Below are 25,302 nucleotides of genomic sequence, written 5' to 3'. Positions count from 1 at the left end.
TATTGCTTGGGTATTTTTAGGTAGCAAGTGTGGTTAAGCTTTACCACATTCAAAAAAATCAGAGACCAAAAAGAATATCTTCATTTGTGTACTAAAGATAAATGGGAGTTTTATGTGTGTGGAATGATGTGATGGTGAGTAAACGAGTTATATTTTTTGGCTACAGTACCTCTACATTTGCCATCTGAATATGCTGTTATTCAGACCAATAGTAGCATAACTAGTATGGAGTTGCTTTTACACACAAACTTACCAGTTGCCTTTATCTCTACTAATGAGATATGTCCAGGTGCTGATCAACAGTGTCATATGTGACAGCTGGACCAGGCCAGAAGTCTCTGTTCAGAAGTTAGAGCAGATCTGATGATCCCCTGCCCCCACCACTAACCCTAAATTAACTAAAACTATGACAGAAGCACCACACTAGACAACACCTATCCACACTTTACCACTAACCTCATTAAGGCCCCACCCTTCTGATCTGAAATTGCTGTCATGGATACTATGGAACCAATGACAATGGTCCCAAGCATTGCCAAAGCAAAGTGCAACAAGCAGTAGTTACATTTTTGAATGAATCTGTTTTCAACAAATTGGTTGATTAGTTAAATCAATGGCTCATTCACAAGCAGATGTGTCTACTAAAGGGCTGTCCACACAGGACTATGACTCTAAAGTGTTATTTGCTTTAATCCTATGAGAAAAGGAAAATCAACACCACAGCAGTAATGATGACACAGGAACGATGTCGTAGGCTGCATCCGAATTTGAACTTCCATACTAAGTAGAAGAAATATATGACAGTGTATGTCTGAATTTACAGTTGTCATAAAAGAGAAGCCAAGTACCAGGACGACCTCACAGCCGCTATCATTTTCTATTTTACTTTTTTTTTTTAAATTGCTAAGTGCACCTGTAGCATACAATGGATAAGTTCTTCTGAAAAGTTAAGAGCAAAATAAAAGCCTTGCTAAAATAGCTTTATAGTAATTTTTTGAAAATATTTACAACCGTTGACAATATTACATTCTGTGTTTAGGTTTACCACATCACAGTGTGCCATCTCTGATTTAATGCTAGTAGACATTGAGCTGTACATCTCGGTGACCAAAAAAAAAAAAAAAAAAACTGTTCCATGTAGGCTATTTTACTTCAGCTGTGCCATATTGTTCCTTCACCCTTTAGCCACAACACATGGTAAGAGATTCAAATTTATTTCAAATCTGGAAATAATATATTGAAAAGGTGATGTTGTAAGCTATTGCAGTTTGGTAAAACAATGTAAAAAGAAAAAATACAAAATGAGGTTATTTTACCTTCACACTGTATCAAACAAATATATGATTAAAAAAAAGAACAACCATAAATAGTGATAACATTAATAATCAATATTTCCACAATGTTCTTATAATGCAGTGTTATGAACAACTTAATGAACAATTTAAAAAGAACAGAATTGTTTTGCTACATCACAAACTGGCCAAACATTTATATATATATTTTTTTTCTTTTTTCCATTAAGAAAGGGGAATACTCATTCTTCAGATCTACATGTTCATTTGACATTTTCTGTAATCTTGCACACAACTGCTAGAAGAGATGGGCCTAACATTAGCTGTTATTTTTCAATTTGTCTCATCTCCCACAGGGCTATTTTCTACATTAGCAGCAATTACAAACGATAGAATAAAATCTAAATCGGGTTTCTCTTTACACGTGAACACCCTTGAGAATACAGAATAGGTTTTCTCATAGTCATAATTGCAATAACATTTGTCATTATATATGAAATTATTAATAATACCAATAATCATCAACAATCCATTGAATATTAATAATAACAACTTCAATTGCAACAGATATATTTACTGTACATAATACAACAGAACGTGAGAAGGAAGGTATTTTAATTACACAGTAATTGTTTGTAAGTCTATGACCCATGTAATTTCCAGTGATCTATAATGCGTTATAGAATCCAACGTAACGTCTACGTCACACTGCTACAAGCTCCTCTGTGCTACGAAGAAATATTCATCACTTACTCTAGCTAAATCGGTTTACGGCATATACAGAGGCTTATACAGAGACTTTTTAGACTCGTTTTTTCAGCTTAAAGGAGCAATGGCAGAGTTTCAGCCATCCATTCTGATCTATTAAGACACAGTTGTCTCAAGAACCGACAATCAGCATACCATCGGGTCATGTGTTGACATGGGAAGCTTTACATGATGTAGCGAGAGACACAGTCATTAAATATTGTATTTGATTAGTTTTCATCAGTCAGTTTACATTGGAAAATGTTGGTTGGAATAGAAAGGCCATCAAAATAGTCTTTCTGAGCAGTCCATTTGAGAGTCAGACTGATTCCTGTCAGTGCCTGAGAAGGCAAACAACTGGCAAAGGGGAAAGTGTGGTCAGTCTTGCTTGAAATTAAGTTTCGTTGGTATATCAAAAACATATGGCCCTGATAAGAGATCATCCTATTTCTCCCACTGGAAACCCCAACGGCATGTACAGAGTCTTTCAGTGTTTTGAGAAGGCAGGAAGTCCTTCACAGTGGAAGAGGAAATAGTCTGTTGTGCTTTTCTGTCATCTTAGACTTGCTGCGTCCAAAAAAATTTGTAAGTTGACTATGATTACAACCGTTTTGATGCTTAAAAAAATATGTGTTTATAAAATGATGGATATTTTATCCTTAAAGTATTTGTAAAATAAATAAATAAATAATATATAAATAAATACAGAAATAAAAAGAGATGATAGGCAACAGTAAATTAAAAAAAAAAAAAAGTACAAATGTCTGAAAAAAAAACCTGTTGGACTAATTGATTGATTTAAAAAAGAATAAAAATCAAACAAGTTTAGATACAGAAATGTAGGTGTAGTTATTATAAATAATTAGATAAATACTCCTGCCCTTTTTTTTCCAGACAGTGAATAAAGATCTACAGTTTTGATAGAAGAGTTTGTTCATTATTTCCATGGATTAATAAAAGCATGCAGGTTACATAGAAACATCCAGTGTGAGGTGGTTATTATCTGGATCAGGTGTAACAAATCAAATTATTAGAACAATACATATTGTGTGAGTTATATATTTTGTATTGAATATAATACTGAATAATTATATTTAAAAAAGCCACACATAGTGCTGTTAGGCACGTGTAGATAGTCAAGACATAGAAAACAGATTATATTTTTGCCCATGGACAACATGGCAAGTGGATGTCTCAACCATCTATTCTTCTTTTGTCAAAAGTCTTTAGCCAGTCTGTTTCGACGTTGACAAAAGAAATAAGTGGAAAACAACACGATTCTGCTGAAGTTTGTAGCGGTGAGTTGCCCACTTCTTTAAAGTCCACATCCCTACCTTGTAAATTCTTAGACACGTTTATAACATATTTTAACATCACTTTTGACAACATACTGTATGTTTATCTGCTAATCTAAAAATGTACTTTATAAAATATACATCTCGCAATAAAATATTTTCCATTATTCCATTACTTCGTCCATAGTTAAATAAAAAAAAGTTCAGATCATTCATGCAATCAACATTTTTTCATTAAAAAGGGAAAGTAATAGATGGAATTTGCAAGAATTACTGTGATCTCGTTTCCAGTTTGCTTTTACCCATTTGAGAAGTTGAATGCACACAAACACATAATCCATTCTTCCGATCACATTTCTGTTAATTAATGTTTTCTTTCTTTCATAAACACACAAAACTTCACCACCTAAACTAACACAGCATTTTTTAAGAAATAATCCACAAATTAACATTTGGTGTGAAGTGGACACATTATTTTTGTTCTGAAGTATATTATTTTGTTTTGCACCTCAGATAAATTTAAAAAGGGAAATAACATAATAGATTTAAGATAGAAAATAGAACTGGAACCAGAAGAATTCATGAATTTCTTAATTTCTCAAAAAAAAAAAAAAAAAAAGAGGGGAAAAAAAACAACCACAATCAATTAAAGCACTCAGGCAAAATGTAGAAGCTACATTAATTTCATGTTATAGGGTTTAAATGTGTTACAAAAAAAAGAAAGAAAGGGGGGTGTTTGGGGGGTTAAATGAACAAGATGCTCCCCCTCCTCTCTGAATGATCATCTTTCAGTGTGCAGGTCATGTGTGAAATTGAAGATTGTCTTCTGCACTCCTGTCTCTGAAGTGTCTTGTGATGTAGACTGTCCTATTTCAGGAAGTGTTGAGCTTGAATGTTTCTGTTGTTGTTGTTTTTTCTCTCTCATCTTTTTTAAGACACGTGTCTTTACACTGGGCTGATGAGAAGCCTGACTGCAATTGCAAAGTTATATTGCACTATATGGGAGATGAATCCCTGTGGTAATTTGATAACTGGCTTCAAAAAGGCATTTATCTATACTGCAAAAGTTGCTTTCAGGAGTTTTACTACTGCACTGCTAAGACATTCAGTTTCAGGCCCAAATTTACATCGGGGTGCATTGCTCTACTCTGGCCACAAGAGTGCGCTTGTGTCACAGTGAAAGTGGCTATGTCCGCCACACTGTGGAATCAATTAAGAAACACATACAGCCACGATTATATCAAAACAAGGTCTATTATTTAAAATAACAAGATAAGATCCTCTTAATATATGATATTGCACCCGTATGTGTTGGCGTGGTTCATTAAAACAGTCCTGACATTTTTATATATTTTTGTGGACTTAAAAAAGTCTCAATCTTGTTATACTTGGTTGTGCTGGTTGAGCCCTTTTTTCTGAGAACAATAACACTTGCTCAACAAAAAATTTAAGTAAAATGTGTACGCTCACATCCATACACCAGCAGCATACTAGTAAGCCATCTCAAGTTCCCCGTTACACTAAAGTGCGTAATTGCACTCGCTCTCTGGCTGCTTTGTAACATGGAGGTCTGTGCAGAAGGCCAGAGAATAGCCGTAGTGGTTCTTTAACGGGGTCCGAGCGACTCAGAGTCTCGTCTGAGCCTCTGTGATGTAGATCTCGATGCTGTCAGCGCTCTCTGTGGCAGAATTCTGGCGGAAAGAGGCTGAGCGTTTGGTCTGGAGCAGCCTGCGCCGTGTCTCCAGCTTCTGGCGGTCGCCTACATCCAGCGATTTCTCCCGTTCGGGAACACTACGTCCTCGTGAGAGCACTAGCATGCCTCCAGCCTCGGTCGTGCTGTCGGCACGCAGGCTGCCCGTCACGCCACCGACTGGCTTCTTTGGTAATGGAGGTGGAACCTTCTTGTCCTCCTGAGAGGAAGAGCAGGGGAGTGGCGTGACAGCATGGATGACCAATGCAGGGATGGACGGGAACGCAGGGAAAGACACCGAAAACGCACACGTACAAGCAGAGGATATGTCAGAGAGGATGAAGACCAGGATATGTACGGAGAAGGGACAGCACCATGAAGTAGCAACATAAGAATGATTTGGATTAGTGTATTTAGGATGAGACATGACATTGTGGAAGAAGCAGACAGTAAAAAGAAAGAAAACAGAGAAATTAGTTACAGATTTGTTAGGCTTTAATATCTCAAAGCAAATGAACAGCTCTTTAGGCAGTAAATCAGATGTTATTCCAGAGCATGCATGTCTTTTTTTTTTCTTTTTTCTGTAGTTTAGTTCCTTTTCTTGCTGAGGTGTTTGTGTGATGGCAGAGAGCTGCTAGGGCCCAGCACATGGGCGGTTCTCCTGCCTGCCGCTGTTTTGGCACTGGAGTGGACTTGAGCAGAGCGAAACTCCACTCTCACCTTCTTCTCAGGAGGTAATCTCCAGCCCGAGTCCTTCAGCCGCTGGAGGTCCTGAAACTTCACCCTGATGTCCTCGATGGCTAACTGGAGGAGGTCCCAATAACTGGCCAGATCCTGAGTGGTGGGCTGAGGGTATGATGAAGGATCCTATGAGAAGAGGGGGAATAACCAGCTCAGGACCATCTTAAACCAGCTTCCATGCTTCAAAACACACCTAACCAGCATATGCTGTTTTTTTTTTCAACTGGGTATATCATCACGCTAAACAGGTGAGCTCATGTTCTCACTTGTCCACTTTTACAGCCACTCTATGTTTAGAATCATGCTCTTGCAAACTAGCCAAACTAAACTTCCAGGGTCGTTGGAAGATTAATGGTGGCGACACTGAAGTCATGTGACCATGATGTAGTTCATTTATAGTCTAGATTTAGCTTTTTACTTCTTGATATTGTATTTAGACTTCCAAATTCATTAAAGTTGTGTTCATTTGTAAAGATTATCATGATGAACAAAACATGTATGAATCAAACTTTTCATAGTAGCAGAGCTTTTTTTTAATAATTTAAAGCGAAGATAGTAAATGTAGGTAAAGTTCTTCTATTTACACTTTTTTAGTTATTTATCTGTTTTTCCAATGTATAAATTTATTTTAGTAATATTTTTTCTCATTTATTATATAGTATTGTATTTATCACATTATTGTACTATATAGTTTATATAGATTCTAAAAAAGGTAAGGATATCCTCTCTTTTATCCACAACAGAGTTTCAAAACACTCACCACACTCTGTTGGCACATCCTGAAGAACTGCTGGACTCTTTGTGACATGAGCATCTGAGCACTGCCGACAGCTCCTCTGATGAGCTCCAACACTGAACCACAAAACAAACCAATCAGAAGGGGGAAAAATAATTAAAACAGCATTTAGACAGAAGGAACTGTTCTTTGGGCAAAACACTACAGATTCAAGACCCCATGAAATCAATGAAAACTCATGTTTTGGGCCTTTTAGCCCATGTCACATTTCCTCACTCACCCTCTTCTGGCAGTTCATTTGTCTCTGCCTCTCTCTCCATGTTCTGGCACCATCCCTCCATCCTCTCCACTTCCGTGTGCAGGAGCCGAAGGAAGAACTCTCCATCTCGTAAGCAGGGCGAGGCTCGGCCCGAATCAGGGAGGCTTCTCGGGCCCTCGCTCCAGCCTCCCACTCCACGCTCAGGGGCCAGGGGCAGAGGGGAGTGGGAGCGGTGAAGGGCCCTGAGTTCTGGAGGGCCGGGCTCGTTGGTGTAACCGCTGTGGTAATCCTCACGGTAGGCCCACTGGCCCTGTGTGTGCACTGTGCGATACTCTGTAAACTGACCGGCTGATTCTGGTTCAGACGAGTGGCGCTGGAATGAGCAGCCAAACTGCAGGCCCTTGTCTTGTGTGGGGACTGTCAGCCCACCAAAACCCTCCGTCTCAAGATCAGCCTGGACACTTGCTGTCACACTGTTGGAGCGTTTAAAACGGGCTCGTCTGGAACAAAAAACAATAGGTCAATTTAGAAGTCAATTTAGAACTAAATATTGATGTATAGTAGGGGTGTGCATCTCCATAATTGAGGCCGATGCGATACACATCTTGATGCATAGACAACTATAAAATACATTAAACATACATATGAAGCAGCTACAATGCAATGTGATATGATTCAACCCATTACGATGCAGTGCCTTCCGAATCATCCGATTTCGATTTGGTTCAACACAATCCGATGTAATGGAAAAAAATATGATGCTTGCAATATGGTTGATAGTTCACTTTTATTTCTTTTATTTTTATTTCTTTCAGACAGACACCAATGTTAATTTATATTCTAGGTTACTTTCAGGACATGCCTTGGTCTCTGTAGTGTTGTGATATGTCATATGTACGTAGCAGCAGCAGGGCTCCAGATAAAAAAAATTGAGTAAGGAGCCACTGGCAATATCGTTAACAATTCTCGTTTTTAATCATTGTTTCTTGTTATCAAGATCTATATGTTCTTTACACTTTCACTTTTTTTCACTTTAAAACGTGAACTTATTATTTGTAGCTCACTTGCCCCCCAGTAACCTTTTAATAAACAAAGGTTAAAGGAATGATTCACCCAAAAAATTGCTGAAAATTTACCTACCCTTAGGCCATCCATGATGTAGATAAGTTTCATCGGAACAAAATTTGAGAGATTAAGTATTTCATCACTTGCACACCAGTGGATCCTCTGCAGTGAATGGGTGTCCACAAGTCCAGAAGAATGTCTTGTGAAGTGAAAAGCTGTGTGTTTGTAAAATTCAATAATGACACTTATTTTTTTAATTTTTTACCTCTGCTTCTGGATAAAATATAAGTCCTCTTATGTATGATTTTGGACTGGTATTTTGGCCAGGAGTGGTGCTTTAAAGCTAAAACACCTTAATAATGGATTTGTTTCTTAAAACAGAGTTTTACACTTCACAACACATTAATTGATGGAGTCGTGTCGTGTGAATGTGGATTGTTATGATTTTATTATGATTTTTTTTTTTATATAAACTGTTGAGAATCCACTAATAAAAAATGTTATATCAACTGCAGAGGATCCACTAATAAAATGCTAAAAGATGAAGAAATGAACTCATCTACATCTTGAATGGCCTGAGGGTGAGTACATTTAAAGCAAATTTTCATTTTTAGGTGAACTGTTCCTTTAACTTGTACTGAAACATTTAATGTCTCAATACCAAAAATACATAAAATATGACCCAAAAGACTCCAAACTAACAGTGTTTCTGCTAAATCAAAAAAGAGGCCAACAAAGGTAAGATCACAAGACACAAAGCATGTTAAGCTCATTCGTAGATGAGTGACATCATTTCACAGGTTTTGGCGTATTGCGTAATGGCTGCCTAATTATACCCTCTCACCTCACTCTGTGTTCCTAGCACGTACACCCACTGTGTGTGCGCTTGCTTGTGTGAGTGTGAACCTTGCACCTGCACCTCTTGCTCATCTAACACTGACACATTCACACTCCACCCCACCTCAGAAATAAACCAGCCACCCCTGACATCAGGAGAACAAATGCAAATATCAGAGAGATGATGAAAGAGCCCATGAAAGCTTTTAGTTCATATCTGTTAGATTGAATTAATCTGTAAGTTGGTGCACTGGTTCTCAAGAACTGTACAATTTTTGTAATTGTACAAAACAAAGATGTCCTTAAAATCAAACACTTTATATATATTTAAATAGAATGGAAGATATAGATTGTACTGGATGTTAGCTTGTTTATTGTGCCCAGAAGCATAATTTAAGTCCAAATGTCTTACTAACAAGAAACTCTGCTTCTAACAAGTCGAGAGCTGTAGTTCCTACCACGCAAGTTTGCGACGTTGTTTGCGAATGTTCTTTTGAATTATGGTTTTGGGAAACACTGAATCGTTGAACTATGTTGGTAACGACGGAACTTGCAAGCATAGTTGGCTAACAATGCTTTTGGCAAATGCACCCCTGATTAGTTATTTGTGTCTGTTTGATTTACTCAAAAAGAACATCATCTGAAACCGTTTTCAGCTCCCAGCCCATATTTAAAACAACAAAATGTAACACATTTATTATACATAGCTAAAATGTACTCTAATAAATTCTGATGGCTCATGTTGCACTCAGGAATGTTAAAACATAAAAAAAAAATCATTTATAATAATTATTAATAATAATTAATTAAATGCTCTCTAGAATGAGAATGTCCTTCCCACTAATACAAACTGCCACCAACCAGCAATAGCAAGTAGCAACTCATGATTCATGGCTATGTAAATTGAAGTCGTGGCCTAATGGTTAGAGAGTTTGACTCCTAACCCTAAGGTTGTGGGTTCAAGTCTCGGGCCCGCAATACCATGACTGAGGTGCCCTTGAGCAAGGCACCGAACCCCCAACTGCTCCCCGGGCGCCGCAGCATAAATGGCTGCCCACTGCTCCGGGTGTGTGTTCACTGTGTGTGTGTGTGTGTGTGTGTGTGTGTGTGTGTGTGTGTGTATGTTCACTGCTGTGTGTGTGCACTTTGGATGGGTTAAAAGCAGAGCACAAATTCTGAGTATGGGTCATCATACTTGGCTGTATGTCACTTTCACTTTAAATGAGGAGCCCTTCGATACTCCTCAGCTTATTAGGAAATATATCAACACAGGTTATAAAATTTTGCTGTTTTTTTCCATTTCATAAATGTTATCGGATATAGAGATGAAAAATGAAACTTGCTAGATCTACCTCTTGTCATCCTCCACCTGAACCCCTATGGAGTGCACCTCTCTCAGCGCTTTGCCTTCTGGGTCGGAGTCAGACAACGTCTCTGAGCTGTCCACCTGGAAAACACAAAGAGAGACATTTAACAAAATCTTGCACAAGAGAGAGACATCATTGAGTCTGAATCTCTCATGGGATTATCCCCTCTTATACCTGGACTGCAATAGAGGGTCTCCACTTCCTCCCTCGTCCTTCCTGTTCTCCTCCAGTCAGAGCTTTAGCTAGGGACATACTGTTCTGGGGCAGAGAGGCTGATTTTCCCAGGTTGCTTCCAGCTCGCTCCCTAGATCCCCTGGGCCCCTCCAGCAGGTTATCGGCTGAGCTGCTGTGTTTCGGTTTCAGTGGACCAGGTCCACCAGGGTAGGCGATGCTCTGAAGGGCCCTGCCATTCAGATTCTCTGCGGAGTTGCTGCTCTGTCTGACACGCACCGTGCCCCCGCCAAGATAGTGCCCACCTCTGGAGCTACGGCCCCCGCTGTTCTCTGTCAGGTCCACTGAATTGCTGTGCTGCCTGGGCCGGACCAGAGCGGGCTGACCTGTACTCTGGAAGTAAGCGTCCTGAGTGGACTCAGTGCTGCTCTGAGCGGTCACAGAGATCATTGGCTTGGACATGCGAGGGGGGAGAGGAGGAGGTCCTTTCCTATATGTGAACACTAGACCGACAAAGACAGAAAGGTTTTATTATTTTTATTGGGATTGGTGTTCTGTTGTTTCAAAACATTCGGTTGAGAGGTGATGGGTTTTATTATTACTTTTAGTTAAGTTAACTTTCTGCTGAAGAAGGAAATGAAGAAGGAAAAGCATTAGTAAGGAGAACAGAGGAAAGGTTGCAAGGACTCACAGTACAAAACCTGCTAGAGGCTTCAAGTACTAGGCACATTTTTTGTAGGTAAGAAAAAAGATGGACACACAAACCAACATGAACACTAATGTTTTCAGTACAATTAAAAAATACTACCAAGACAAGGATGTGGCACCTTTATAGGGACGCCTTGTTTGTAATTTCATCCTCCCCCCTTTTTGTTTTTCTTTTGGATATAATGCAAGAGAAATAAAAATACAATGTTAATGATGACCGTAGGCTTCTACATTTAAATGTCTGACCTCTTTAGTATTAGTAGCCAATGCTACCTGTTGTTAGTGTTTTATGGTCATTAATTGTTTTAAAAGTGTCATGTCACAACTTTTTTAAGGTTACGGAACAATGGCTGTGTTTTAGTAGTTTCAGTGCATTTTGGATTTGAAATTAACCGACAAGCTGAAACTTTTTAAGGACAACTGGATGAAGAGTTTTGAAAAATTTACCCAAGTGTAGAGAAATGTGTCCTAGCGATTGTAAAAAAAAAAATGGTATTGAAGATATAATCTTATACAGAGCAATCATACTGCCTTTGACTTACTTAGACTACAGATGATAGATAGATAGGTAGTTAAATAACTAAAATTTACAGTAAAGACAGAATTGTGAGAATGCACACAGATATATGCAAATGTATTCTCTGTATCGAGAAGACAGAAACAGAAATATACATACATTATACATACAAATTCCCAATTTGAATATTATCATTCAAAAGCTTCAGACACATCCTCATGGCTTAAGTAACATCAGCTCACACACACATACACACAGACACAATCAGTAGCTCTTGAGAACGGAGACATGAAATTTAGAGGGACACACTCAGAGATTAAAGGAGTTTTAAAAAAGCATTGCCTAAGCCCTCCTTCCATCTCTCTTGTCCTTTCCTCATCCCTCTCTCTTAAAAACACTCACACTCCGGTGTGTGTCATGAGTGTTGCCTTGGGAAACTGCAGATGGATGCTTTTGACACTTCACAAGGGCTTTAATAAATCTCCAGTGAGATTTTCTGCTTTAAACGAGAGAATAAAGGACAATGGGGAAAAAGACAAAGTCATCCACGTGTTAGTGAGAGAGGGAATAAATTTTGATTTCAATCGTGGCCATGCAGTGTTAATTTTTACAGGGACTTTTTGTTGTTTGGCTTTGGCCCTGTCTTTTGGATTTTGTCATATTCATTCATTTCAGTAATTTCATTGACAAGATTAACACTGCGACCATAATCTTGACTACAATTTAAGGGATAGTCAAGGAGACAGACAGTCTTATGGGAATTTGAGCATTTTAAAGTTTTTACAATGTAACATTTGTTTACAGGCTTGATATACTGAGAGCGTAGAGACAGAAGGAAAACAGTTTTGATCTAAATCCCTTGGCTGAAGCGTGTTTCTCCAGCAATTCCTATGAGACTGATCCAAAAAATCATTAAGTCACTAATCTAATCCCTGTGACAGCATGGAAACTAGGTACATAAACACATGCAGATGACTCACCTGCTTCGCCCTTCACGCTCCCCTGTGGGCCTGACATGGAGAAGACAGACAGGCAGTCATCGTCCTGGGAGCATCCGGCTTGGATAGCCCGTACGTAGCTGTGACTGCGGGTGCGGAAGCATCCGGGTAGGTCCAGTGCCTCGACAGCCTGTGATTCCATTTCTCCAAACAGGTTCAGAGTGTCACTCAGCTAAAAGCATACAAAGACAAGGTTTTAATGAAGGCTGAGGTCCAGATGTTTCAGCAAATAACCAAGACTGTTCATGCAACTCAGTTGATAAATGATATGTAAAATCTGAACGTGACCGCACATTATCACTAATCAGGGTTATACATAGAGACATATCTAGTGACCAGAATATGAGGGGGTGTGCTCTGTTGACATTCAGCCAATAAGCATTTATCTAGAACATTAAAATAACTTAGAAAACTAACTACACATAATGTGAACGCTGTATGGTTTTACCTGAGCGCTGGTCAGAGAGCGTGTGGCGCTACGGGAGCGAGCGTGGCCTTTAGGTGTGGTTCGACTGTTTGGGTAGACGTCTGTACACTGTTTACATGAGTACCTAAGAAGAGGAGTACATCATTAAAGCCCCAGATTACACTTCCCAGTCCCATAAAGCAAAACATACACCATTCAATCCTTATGTACAGTTGCGGTACCATTATACAATGATGTACAAAATGGATTTAGCTTGGTACACTCATATACCTTACCATTTTCATGTACTATTGATTTTACATGGTAGTCCAGTGTGCTACTTGTTAATAGTGCAAATACAAATCTCAAAATAGCAACAAAAAACGGTCACAGAGAGAAATTAAAACTGAAAACCAAGTGACAGCTGACTTGGATGTGGTGGAGGAGCGCTGGTCCATGCTGACGGAGCGGCGGAAGGCTTCTCTCTGGGCAATGAGGGCTGATTTGGGTGAGGCTTTGGGGCTAGTGTCTGAGTCAGCGCTGTCATCGTCCCCCATAGCCTTGATGTAGCTGCCACTGCGCATACGTCTGCAAGGGATCTCCCCACCACTGTCAGATGGACCGCCACCGCACCAGTCATCTGAGGGAACCTGCAAAAGACACACAACTTGCTGTCAACATGGCCTTTACTTATAAAACTGAAGAGGGATGAGGTTGTTCTATATTTACACAAAAAGCTAATACTAAGAAACTTACATTTTAGACACAACATCTGCAGTTTCTTTGAATCGAGCAAATCTGCTGAACATATACTGTAGGTTGAGTGAATGATTCACTAATTCACTAATTCGGTTGTTTCATTCTTAAATTTATCTGTGATTTTGAACAAATCAGAGTGAATGATTCAGTGACTCTCTCATAAAGATTAGTTAGTGTTTTTGAACAAACCGAACGAGTAAATGATTCAATGACTCACTGTTTTGTACCAGAATGAATGAATGCTTTGAACGAATGAGAAAAGTTAATGTTTCAATGACTCACTCAATATAAGAAAGTCACTTGTCTCCACCTAACTGGTGTATCGATGTAACTTATAGGAAGAGTCAACTCCATCACTAATTCACAGATTGACAGTCTGTCTGGAGTGATTCAAAGAGTGAAAAGTCCAAGTGCTAATTTCGAGGAACTAAACTTACTGTTGTGTAGCTACTGTATATATCATTTATATGAGAGAAAATGCAATGATATTGCAACTAAAGGTTTTATGTATATCAGAAAAAAATTTAAAATAAATCTTATTAGAGTTGTGGCTTTCTGGCCACAGCATGACCAGAGGGAATGCAGGGTTGAACTGAGGGCAGCTGAGTAAAATGGAATCTGATTGGCTGACAGGGATGAAAGCCACCAGCTGTACATTTAGAGCTGTCATCTCACTCAAGAGCTACCCCTCGGCTGGGGCATGGACAGAGCACAGATGTGTGGAGATAGCAGGTTATGGAGGGGAGACGCAAGATTATTTATTCTCATGAACTCTACTATCCAGAGCCTTGTCCTTTTCTGATAGCATCAATGCGTATTATTGCTGTTTTTTTTTTTGCCTCTGCATTTGCTCTCTGTCATATTTTGAAAACATAAAATAAAAAATAGTGTCGTACAAGCTATACAGCCACTATAGGATGGCTAGACATTTAATACCAGAACCAATAACTCTTTCAATTCAGGGCAAGACGAGATGGGCACAGTTTCAGTGTTGTCTATGTTTGACAATAGGATGTTCCCTCTTAAACTTGTTGCTGTCCTTACAGTTTAAGTGTATACATATTCTCTGTGTTTAATTTTTGTTAATCATTCAGTTTTCACTATGAGGATGCAGGAATATGGAATTAAATAAAACATCTAAAAATGATTAGCACACTTAAAGTGACGGTTCACTCAACAATGAAAATTATGTCCTCATTTACTCACCCTCAAGCTGTTCCAAACCTGTATGAGTTTATGTTTTGTTTTTGTCTTTTTCCTCCATATTATGGAAGTCAATGGCTATTGTCAACTGTCTGGTTACCAACATGAGTAATAATTGCAGAATCATTTACATTTTTGAGTGAACTATCCCTTTAAGATTGTAGGTATGGAGTTATCAGGGACATTTTGTCCAAAGAGGCAGTGCACACACCTAAATATAGACAAATATATAAAACAATGGAAGGTTGTGCCTCAACAGACGGCTTTATACTTTCTTTCTCACCCCTTTCTTTCACTGACAAAAGATGATAATCCCACCACCAAATGACCAAAGGGAGATGCACTTGTGCTCACACACACACACACACACACACACACACACACACACACACACACACACACACACACACACACACACACACACACACACACACACACACACACAAGATAAGGAATGCCTTATCTATCAGTTGACCACTCAGTGGGGTACTTAAAGGTCATCTCTTTCAAGGGATGATGCGACTTGATCTCTCTATCCATCTGTTTCTCTTTGCTCCACCCCCTCCTATCTTTCTAATACACACATGCACTTAGGTAGACAAAAACACACCAATACACAAACATAATTTTGAATCAGGAATTCAATTGGCCTCTTCTGGAGATGCTGATCATCGATTTTTCTAATCCTTGGTTTAAGTGTCTCCATTGTTCTCTTCATTTTTCCTCAGGCTTCCATTTTGTTCTTTTAATGCAGCAGAAAAAAATATTTGTTCCTGCAAAGACGTACGTGTAATGTCACTGCATTAATGTCATACTGTTTTTCTTGCATAACTTGTCTGAGTCTGACATAATTGGCATCCTTCTGACCATTTTAAATGAATAGATCACTAAAAATATTATGATGTTTTTGGATTGATTGGTGTGTAGGTGTGGTTATAATGACAGAATTTTATTTTAAAGGGACAGTTCACCCAAGAACGACCATTCTGTATGCATTCACTTACCCTGATGTTGTTCTTAAATTGTATAATTTCCTTTCCTCTGTGGAACATAAAAGGAGATATTTTGAAGAATGTCTTTTTTTTTCGTCAATATAATTCCCCATCCCCCTGCCCACAAAAACACACTTTCCTTCCTTGCAACCTGTGTTATTGTTCTCATCCTCTTATTTCCCCCCCAACAGCCCCTGGTATTCGTTCTTATTGTATTGACACATTTCACTTCCTCCTGCTCCTCTGCTAATTGCGACACAGATCGACTGACTTGTAACAGAGGATTCATCTGGTTCATCCCCATGTCTTCATTTCGGATCACATCAAAAAAACTGCTCTCCCGCGATGAGCCCCTGACTGAGCTACAACCCACAGCTGGGTTTCTTTCTCCCCAGAGGCTCAGGCTCGCTGAGTCAGCTGCTCTGCCTTCAGCTATCACTGTAAGACCTCACACAATTTCCTCTGGACCAGCTGCTCTTCATGATGGAACAGAATGAGCACTGATGGGGACTATATGCAGGCTTGGGGGTTATCTGGATGTCAGAATCTACTTTGAAACTGTAGCTTCCAAAGTCAAGCTACTATTTTGTTAAAAGTAGTCAGCTACACTACAAACTACTAACACTAAGGTCCTGTTTACACCAGGTATTAAAGGGTTACTCCACCCCAAAATGAAAATGTTGGCATTAATCACATACCCCAATGTCGTTCCAAACCCGTTAAAGATTCATTCATCTTTGGAACACAATTTAAGATATTCTGAATGAAAACCGGGAGGCTTGTGACTGTCCCATTGACTGCCAAGTAATTAACACTGTCAAGCAGTGTTGGGCAAGATACTCTGAAAATGTAATCAAATTACTGATTACTGATTACTCCTTTTAAAAGTAATGATGTTACTGTTCTGTTCTGATTACTTTATTTCGAAAGTAATCAGTAATTAGTTCCATTACTAGTTACGTTACTTTTTTCTCCATGAAATTTATGTAATCCCAGCATACACGCTCCCCATAAATATTTGTTATTAAATAACTCTCACCTGTCCCTTCTGTGGGATGCCTAAGTTTACTTCACTATTTTACAATTAAATTCTGATCTAATCATGACAAATTATATATCATTGGAAAGGACTCCTAAACAGATATTTTACCAATGATTTTTGTTAAAAATTATGTAGGAAAAGTAATAGATTAATAATGACAAGAGTGCACCTCAAAAATCTACATCATAACAGGAGTTTTGACCTTTGTTAAAAAATGTCTTCTTCATTGCCTTTTTCTCTATCACACTTTAGAAATCATCAGAAATTATATATCAATTGAAAACTTAAAATCTCAAAATTCATCCTTTGAAAACCATTTTAAAATCAGACATTGCATTACCGTGAAAATGGTACATCAATATCATGTTACAAAATGTTTTCATTCATGAATTATAAAAAATTAAGTTTGGATCATGCACTTTCACGTCTGTGTTCAAAAATGTGAGTGACAGTTAAGGGGTTAAAGCATCAACATTCACAGAACACTGTTATTTTTAACTAAAGCAAGCAGCTGCTGCGTGCATGGTTTGGTGTGTGGTTTTGCATGGAAGGATGGTTGCATTTATTGTTTCATTTATAATTTTTGGTTCATCGCAATCTCACAAATCTCTGTTATAACACAATAAATATATGCATAATAAATCTTTCATAATGTCTACAATTCATGTGTTATAATGAGAGGATTCATGAGCAAGCAAATTTCAGCACTGCATTGCTCAATGCTGCAAACACGTGTTCTAGCCTAAAAAGAAATTTTTGCACCTGTTAATCGTTTATATTTTATATTAGTTAATGTTGCTTTTGTGCAATAGATGAATAACAATTTATTTATTTTTTTAGATATTTTATGTTAAGATATTTCTATTTTGCAGGAGTCCCTTGAATCATTTTATTCTCCCGCATCCTGCACACATATGAGTGTCTACCCGTCCGCACCAACACACGCTCATCTTGTCCCGCTCCGCACTTGGGTCGAGTCTTGCAGGAGCAGTGCATGTGCTACATCCTTTTTACAATCTCTAGATTATAAAACACTGCATTCTGTAAGCAATGTAACACAGCAGTAACACATAGAGACCTCGGCTTGTAACTATACTCTAATTACTATTTCGAAAATTATAGCGCGTTAAATTACTCCGTTACTAAAAAATTTATCAAATTACAGTAACGCGTTACTAAGTAATGCATTACTGCCCAATACTGCTGTCAAGGCCCAGAAAAAATATGAAAGTCATAGTCCATCTGCCATTAGTGGTTCACTCTGAATTTTATAAAGTGACAAGAACACTTTTTGTGCACAAAGAAAACAAAATATCAGCTTTATTCAACTTTTTCTTCTTAGGGATAGTTCACCCAAAAATGTAAATAGTGTCATTATTTGCTCACCCTCATGTCATTCCAAACCCGTAAGACCTTTGTTCATCTTTGGAGCACAAATTAAGATATTTCTGATGAAATCTGATCAGAAAGCAATGCAACTACCATGTTCAAGGCCCAGAAAGGTAGGAAGGACATTGTTAAAATAGTCCATGTGACATCAGAGTTTCAACTGTAATTTTATGAAGCTACAAGAATACTTTTTGTGTGCAAAGTAAACAAAAATAACAACTTTATTCAACAATTTATTCTCTTCCATGTCAGTCTTTGATGAATATTAACTTTATTATAATATTTATTGAGCTGGCATTCTGATGTAGAACCAGTAGAACTAGTTTGATGAAATAGCAGTTAGCCAAGGAGTAATCAGTCTAAATCTACATTTTTATTTAAACAAATTAAATAAGTTACGACCAGTCTTTAAATTTAAAAAAGAAAAAAAAGATGACTTAATAATTAGACTAGTCTAAGTATTTCACACAATCCAGTCACACAGTATCTGGCACAAAAACAGATTGTAAGGTGGCAATCTCTATTCTGATCATAATAATTCACAAAATTTGCACTGAATATACTAAATATGACATGATAAAACTATAGAAAAAAATAAAAATACATAATTAAAATGCTGAAAACAGTTCTACTACAAAAAAGTGCAGGGACAATCAGATTAACTGTGAATCCTTAAAATGAATTGGAATTCTCAACATAGAGAAAGTGTTTTTTTAAGAAAGCATGTTTGATTATCAGCTGGTATTGTTCAACACAATGTAAACAACAACAGCAATATAGTGACTGTCACGCTACACACTGCAACTCATTAGAAAAATTAGCTTGCTACCAGAAAAGCTGTGATGTATAAAAAAAAAAAAGTTCTACTTATAGTTATTCACTCTCCAAACATTACTGGCTATGACAGTGTACAGTATGTTACTACACAGTAGCCATTTTGAAATGTATATCATGCGTGGTAGTGTATGATAGTTGACTGGTTGTCTCTCTGTGACAAATGAGCTAAACAATAGTGGTGACTGACCAGATGTCTTTCTATCAGGGTGTAGCTGATGTTCTGTGTAATTGGAGCTTGCAAGTGCTAATATTACAGGAAGTTAAATTAGTGTCAGGGCAAGACCTCTATGCACGTTCCTGTCACCCTGGGCAACAATAGCAGAGAATGCAAGAGACAGCACAGTTGGTTATGTCCGTCACAAAGCATTTACTTTTCTCTCTCTCCCACTGAAGAGCCTGGGGACAGAGCAGCCATGAGATGTGGTGCACCTGATGCTTATTGTGCTTATTGTGTTTATTGTGTTCTGAAACGGGTTTTCTTTTCATTGAGCACCAGGTGTTTGAAGTCCGGGCATGATGTGACATAGCATGAATGCAACAAAAATTATAACCAGAAGGCCACAAGCTATTTGACATACCACTTCCCCTACACAGCCTGATATTTTCTTTCAACACCACTATAAGAAAAGAATGTGTCATGCAGACAACTGGGGGAAAAATATCTAAAATGCTGCAGAAATCACCCACTTACATCTAAATTTAGTAAAGTCTAGTCACACCTTCCACAGAATGTTTGCTTTAGACTATATTATGCTGTAGTGTGTCAGTAGGTAATATCAGTTTACATTTCCAAGCATCAATTTTGCTATCAATTGTAATAATCCAGTGAGATTTTTGTTTGCGCAAGGAGTCTGACAACACCCAAAGCTCCACAGAGGGATATGATCTCACCATCATCCAGTCTGTCTGGAATGACATGAAGAAACAGAAAAAAAACTGAGACAGAATAAATCCACAAGAACTGTGGCAACGTCTCCAAGATGCTTCAAGAGACCCACCTGCAAAGTTACCTGAGAAACTATGCGCAAGTGCACCTAGGGAGAAAGTTGCTTTAAACGCAAAGGATGTTGATTTAATTTAGTTAATATGTTAATTGATAAAGAAATTCTATTTACGAAAACCATCCTCATTTTACAGCATTTTTACACAAGTGCCTAAAACTTTTAACACTACTGTAGCTTTGTGGATAGGTTTCTTGAAGCATCTTGGAAAAGTTGCTCCTAGAGCTCCATCCTGTTACCTTAGAAACATAACCATATGCTGACACTCGGTGGAAAGTGTGAGAGAGTGCATAGGAGAACAGTTATCCTCATTTAACCTGATGCCATGTCAGATATAGATTCCTCCCCCCATTTGTGTGTGTCCACAAATAAGTATTTGTGGTAGCATGTCTAGATGTGTTCTCAGTGGGTGGGTCTAACAGCATAACGGTATATGCGTGAGAAGAAAGAGAAAGACAGAAAGGAAAACAATATTTGAGTCCAGTTACACTATGCATATTGGAAATCATTTCAAAACTAAACTAAACCTCTTTCAAAAAGTACTGTGGTACTCATTCATTCATAGGTTTAACAAAAAGTCAAAATCTTACCAATATCTATATTATTATATCAAGTGATCGGTAATAACAGACAAAGCAATAGTGACCATGTAATAAAAACAGTTACTCACACTTGGGTTGCGACATTACTATCAGATCCAATATAGCTGGCACAGCATCGTCTTTTAATTTCAATCTTTTTTCGAACTGTGCTTTGTTTGTAAACTAACCCGTGGTAAATTGAAGTGAACAAAGGACCAAGTTCTTACTGATGCGGTCTAGAACTTCATTAAAAATATAGTTCATCCACTCTTTCCTAATGTTAGGATCAAAAGGAAGGCGATGCAAAGACACAACTTTGCATTGTATAGCGTCCTGTTGTCTTCAAATTACCAATTTTGTCGTTTGGTTTCTGCGTAGACCTGCATTTGCCTCTCTCGTTATTTACACTGCATGCATGAATCTGTGGGAGGGGCTAAACAGGCAGTGCTGTAGAAGCAGGCATTGATCTTCTTCCGTGGAGGCAGTGTTAAGCCACAATATTACATCATAAAGTGGCACATTCCACAACCTGTCGTTTTGACTGATTGGCTTCAATAAAAGCTGTTTTTAGACTAACAAGAAAGTTTTGAGTTCTGAAACTTACAGTATGTTTTTATAGTACAATGACCTCTCATATGTCTCTCAGTTCCTGACCCCTTTAAACCATATAACAGTGGTTTTCAAAGTGTGGGGCGTGCCTGCCAGGGGGGAGGGGGCGCACGAGTATTGCGCATCAGCAGAAAAAAGAAAATAATTAAAACAGTAAACAGCCAAAGGACGTGTGTGAAAGGGAAGAGAAAACCATAGATGAAGTCGCACAGACCCAGGCAGGTGCTGGTCATTCAAAAGCTAAATACAGAAAATATGACGAGGCATATCACTCACCGAGTCTACACCAGACGTGACAGTGGACACGACAAAGCGACTGCTGCAAATCATTTTAACTTTGTGCCAGTATGTCATAAATAGAACAAGGCATCAGTTTAATGTTGGGGATTTGTCGTGTCGCATTGCAGTGTAGACGTAGCTGATTATAATGGGTTCTACTGTATTTTGCCACTCGCATCCGGTGTAGACACGGTGTTAATTTCGTTTGTTAGGAGGAGATTTTTTTATGGGTTTAAGGGGGGGTGCGACCAAAAAAGTTTGAGCACCACTGCCATATAGGAAGTCACACATGACACCAATAATGCTGAATTATGATGCTAAGAAGCATCCTGTATTCTTGTATACTTTATATCACAAAGCAGGATGTCAGTGTTGTGTGTGCAATTGAGCAGATGAGTAGGAGAAATGAAGCACACAGCTTGCAGCTTGTTTCTGTTGTAGATTTTGTGGTTTTTGAGTGTTTTTTTTGTGGTTTAGTGGTTGATGTGTTTTTTTGTTTTATCCTCCAATGCTGTTTTTCACCCTTTCACACCGAGCTGACAGAGGCTGGAAATAGCATCAGCCTCCATTCTTCACAGCTTGCAGCTGATAACAAACATAATCATCAAGTTATTTTTTTCTTTCACTCATAGAAATTGTCATTTAGTGCTGATCCCCATCTCTGCAGACAGATTAATTCTTTTGACAATGCAATGAATCTGCAAGTCAATAAGGACAGCAGACTGATTGTATTTGAGAACAGAGATGCCACATAAATAATGAAATCTCAGTAGGAGCCAATTTGGGATCACTGCACTGACTGGAAAATGGGCTCACATGTTGTTAAAGTTTGTCTCACTTACACACTGGGGTTGTATGCCATTCAGAATCGAATTGACAATGCCTTTTTGGATGGATGGATAGATGTATGGATGGGTGGGTGGATGGATGGATGGATGGATGGATGGATGGATGGATGGATGGATGGATAGATGGATAGATAGATAGATAGATAGATAGATAGATAGATAGATAGATAGATCACACTTGCATGCAGATAGTTGGGTGTTAGTTAGTTGATTTTTGGATTTTGAGTTTAGAATGACTTCTTATAATACACTCATATTCCTCCGCCACGGGAAGATGGATAGACTTCTCTAGCCTGACTGACCGTCAAGGCTGACCATGTGCTCCTTTTCAGAGAGTGTCCGCTGTCTCCTGCCATGGCTATGTTGGTGCAAGCCAGGCACTCTCCTGGAGGTGGCCCCTTAGATTTCCTCAAGGTAAGCTCCTGGATGGCAGCATCCAGGGTCTCATGTCCGGTGGGATACCTGCGTCTCCCTCTGCCCGCACCCACCAGAAAGCTGCTGTCACTGTCCAGGTTGTCATCAGAGCTCCACCATCCAGCTGTTTTGCTGCGGTGGCGGGAGCTTCGAGACTCGTGGCGGGAGTCTCCACTCTTGCTTCGTTCTCGGCTTTTGTTCCGACGGGCTGAGCGAGACTGGTGCGTTCCTGAATAATGATGTCCGCTGCTTTCCTCGCCACTGCTGCGGTGCCCCCTATCTCTTTCCCGGTACTCTCCACCACGGGTGCCATTAAACTCTCGTTTAGAGGGGGCCTCCAAAGAATGTGACTTGGCGAAGAGACGCTGGACAGAGTTCACCAGATGCCTTATGCGACTCGGACTCTCACTGCGTTGTTCCCCACTGGCTGTGCGTTGGTACTGCAGGGTGTGGAAGCCATCTGGGTGGAAGGGCAACTGTTTCTCGAAATGATCCAGAAGGTTTGGTGGGATACGGTGCATCTTTCCCCCATGACTATGGCCGTGCCCTGCAGAGGTTAAACACTCTTCACAGGTTGAGTCGTAGGGCTGTGGCTGACTGGGGTGTGAGCGAGGGAAGGTGCCTCCACCAGATGGGACCATGGCCAACGGTTCAGGGGGCCCCCCAGGCGGGTAGTAGGGGTGGTCATTGTGCCCCTGGTAGTGGTCGGGGTGGTGCATGTAGTCCCGCACAGTGTCGCAGTCCTCAGGCATGCAGTAGCAAGGCCCAGAGGAGTGTTGGGACAGACTGCGACTCACCTGGTAGCCCTTCAGTGCCGGGGCATGGTGGGCCGTCCGGGCCGAGAGGGGGCGCTGTGGGCGCGACAGGGCTGCGCCGGAGTCAACTATAGAGAGAGAGACAGAAAGGAAATGAGACAGTTAAGCACGTTTGTGTACAGTACAATAAATATCAGCATTATTCTCAAAACACAGTAAACTAACATGATCCTTGACTTTTCAGATATAAAAAGAATGAAGTAAAGAAAGCTTTTGTGGAAGACAACTGAACTAAATTAAAAACGTCAAGGTCATATCAACACTTTTTGAGAACAGCCCACCAATAAATGGTTAATTATTCAGCAAATTATATCATTTTTCTTTTCATGGATGTGCTGTTTTGTTTTCTAATAACAACCACAAACAGGCAGCTGACAATGGAGAACAAGCATGTTCCAATCTGTCTGGTGTAGCAGAGCTGTCATTGACCCTGAACACACATGAGTGACGGTGGGCAAATGCTGTGCAAAAATGACTTTCTACTTTCATTTGATTCACTCTAGGTTCTTTGTTGGAGTGAATCATTGTGTCACTATCTCTCAAAATCTGTTCAATTGGCAGAGCAGGGCCGCTTCTCTGCTAATTCAACCTTTAATCTAGTTCATGTTCATAACTGATAAATCTGCTTATTGTTTCACAACACAATCTGTGCCCATTTTATGATTTCAGTGATAAAATGGGCAAAAAGCCTGAAAGGAAACAGCGATACGTGAAATGGCTTGTGCTTGTCAGGTGGTTGCCGTTCATATGGGCCTGGTCGTTGAAGCAGGTGGCGTTTCCAAACGCAAGCTATTGCTGACAGATGTTGAGGTGATCATTAGATGGAGATTAGCCTGTTACTTTTAATGAGCTAAATTTGCACAGCTAGCTTGATCCTTTGTGTCATGATCTCTGAGCTCGAAATAGCAGAGCAGTGCTCACACTTCTTGTTAAATATCGAATACTGTACACCGGCGTGAGAGGTCATTATTTTTCCTGAGTAAGTCACAATTTGTGCTTCATGGAAATTAATAAACTTTGTGATTTCTATCCCATCGAAAATAAACATGTCTTTGTTTTTCTCACACACCTTCTGCAAAAGTTACAGAGAAAATTACCAGCAGATTTTTGGTCAACTTATAAGGTCCTTTGAGAAATGTCTGTGATTGTGATATTGTATTTTCAAACAGTTTACACTCATTTATTTTGGGCTTCACTGAATACTAAAGCTTTTTATCATTGAATACCATAACTAAAATGCTTGTTGTGATGTCTGAAGCACCTTCATTATGGAAACTAATGTATATTATGGAAATGAAATCTAAAAGAGACTTAAATCAAGTTAAACTTGATAAAAAAGATTTTTGTTAACTGAAATTAAAACAAAAACTAACATAACTGGGAATATCTCTAAAACTAAAATAACAGGGCATTAATGGCAACATTTAAATTTTAGTTTTGCTTTCTGATGCATTGTGCATATAATATAAAACTTTAAACCTTTACAACCCGCCTGCATTAAAAGTCAAAATGCCAATATTTACATAATGCCAATCATCTTGTGCTGATTTTTTTTTTTCAAATAAAAACATTTTTAGTTAATACCAGATGATATTTACATAATGCCAATCATCTTGTGCTGATTTTTTTTTTTCAAATAAAAACATAAAAATTAAAATAATAAGCCTTGATATAATAATAATAATATATATATATATCTATACG

The 25,302-nt window shown here is 38.9% G+C and overlaps 1 protein-coding gene across 1 annotated transcript; it reads right to left on the bottom strand.

Moving 5' to 3' along the window:
• Window positions 1–1,024: 1,024 nt before the first annotated feature.
• Window positions 1,025–23,664, bottom strand: dlgap3 (discs, large (Drosophila) homolog-associated protein 3). Its single transcript, XM_042744724.1, is given in 10 exon segments — window positions 1,025–5,244; window positions 5,745–5,891; window positions 6,526–6,617; window positions 6,782–7,260; window positions 10,015–10,109; window positions 10,204–10,703; window positions 12,406–12,595; window positions 12,872–12,974; window positions 13,259–13,548; window positions 22,621–23,664. Coding segments are annotated over 10 exon segments (3,096 nt in total). The 5' UTR covers window positions 23,536–23,664; the 3' UTR covers window positions 1,025–4,959.
• Window positions 23,665–25,302: the final 1,638 nt, after the last annotated feature.

Source organism: Cyprinus carpio, chromosome B19 (assembly GCF_018340385.1).
Source record: "Cyprinus carpio isolate SPL01 chromosome B19, ASM1834038v1, whole genome shotgun sequence".
Taxonomy (NCBI): Eukaryota; Metazoa; Chordata; class Actinopteri; order Cypriniformes; family Cyprinidae; genus Cyprinus; species Cyprinus carpio.
Note: the sequence above shows the minus strand (reverse complement) of the source record. Positions and strands in the feature narration are given on the sequence as shown.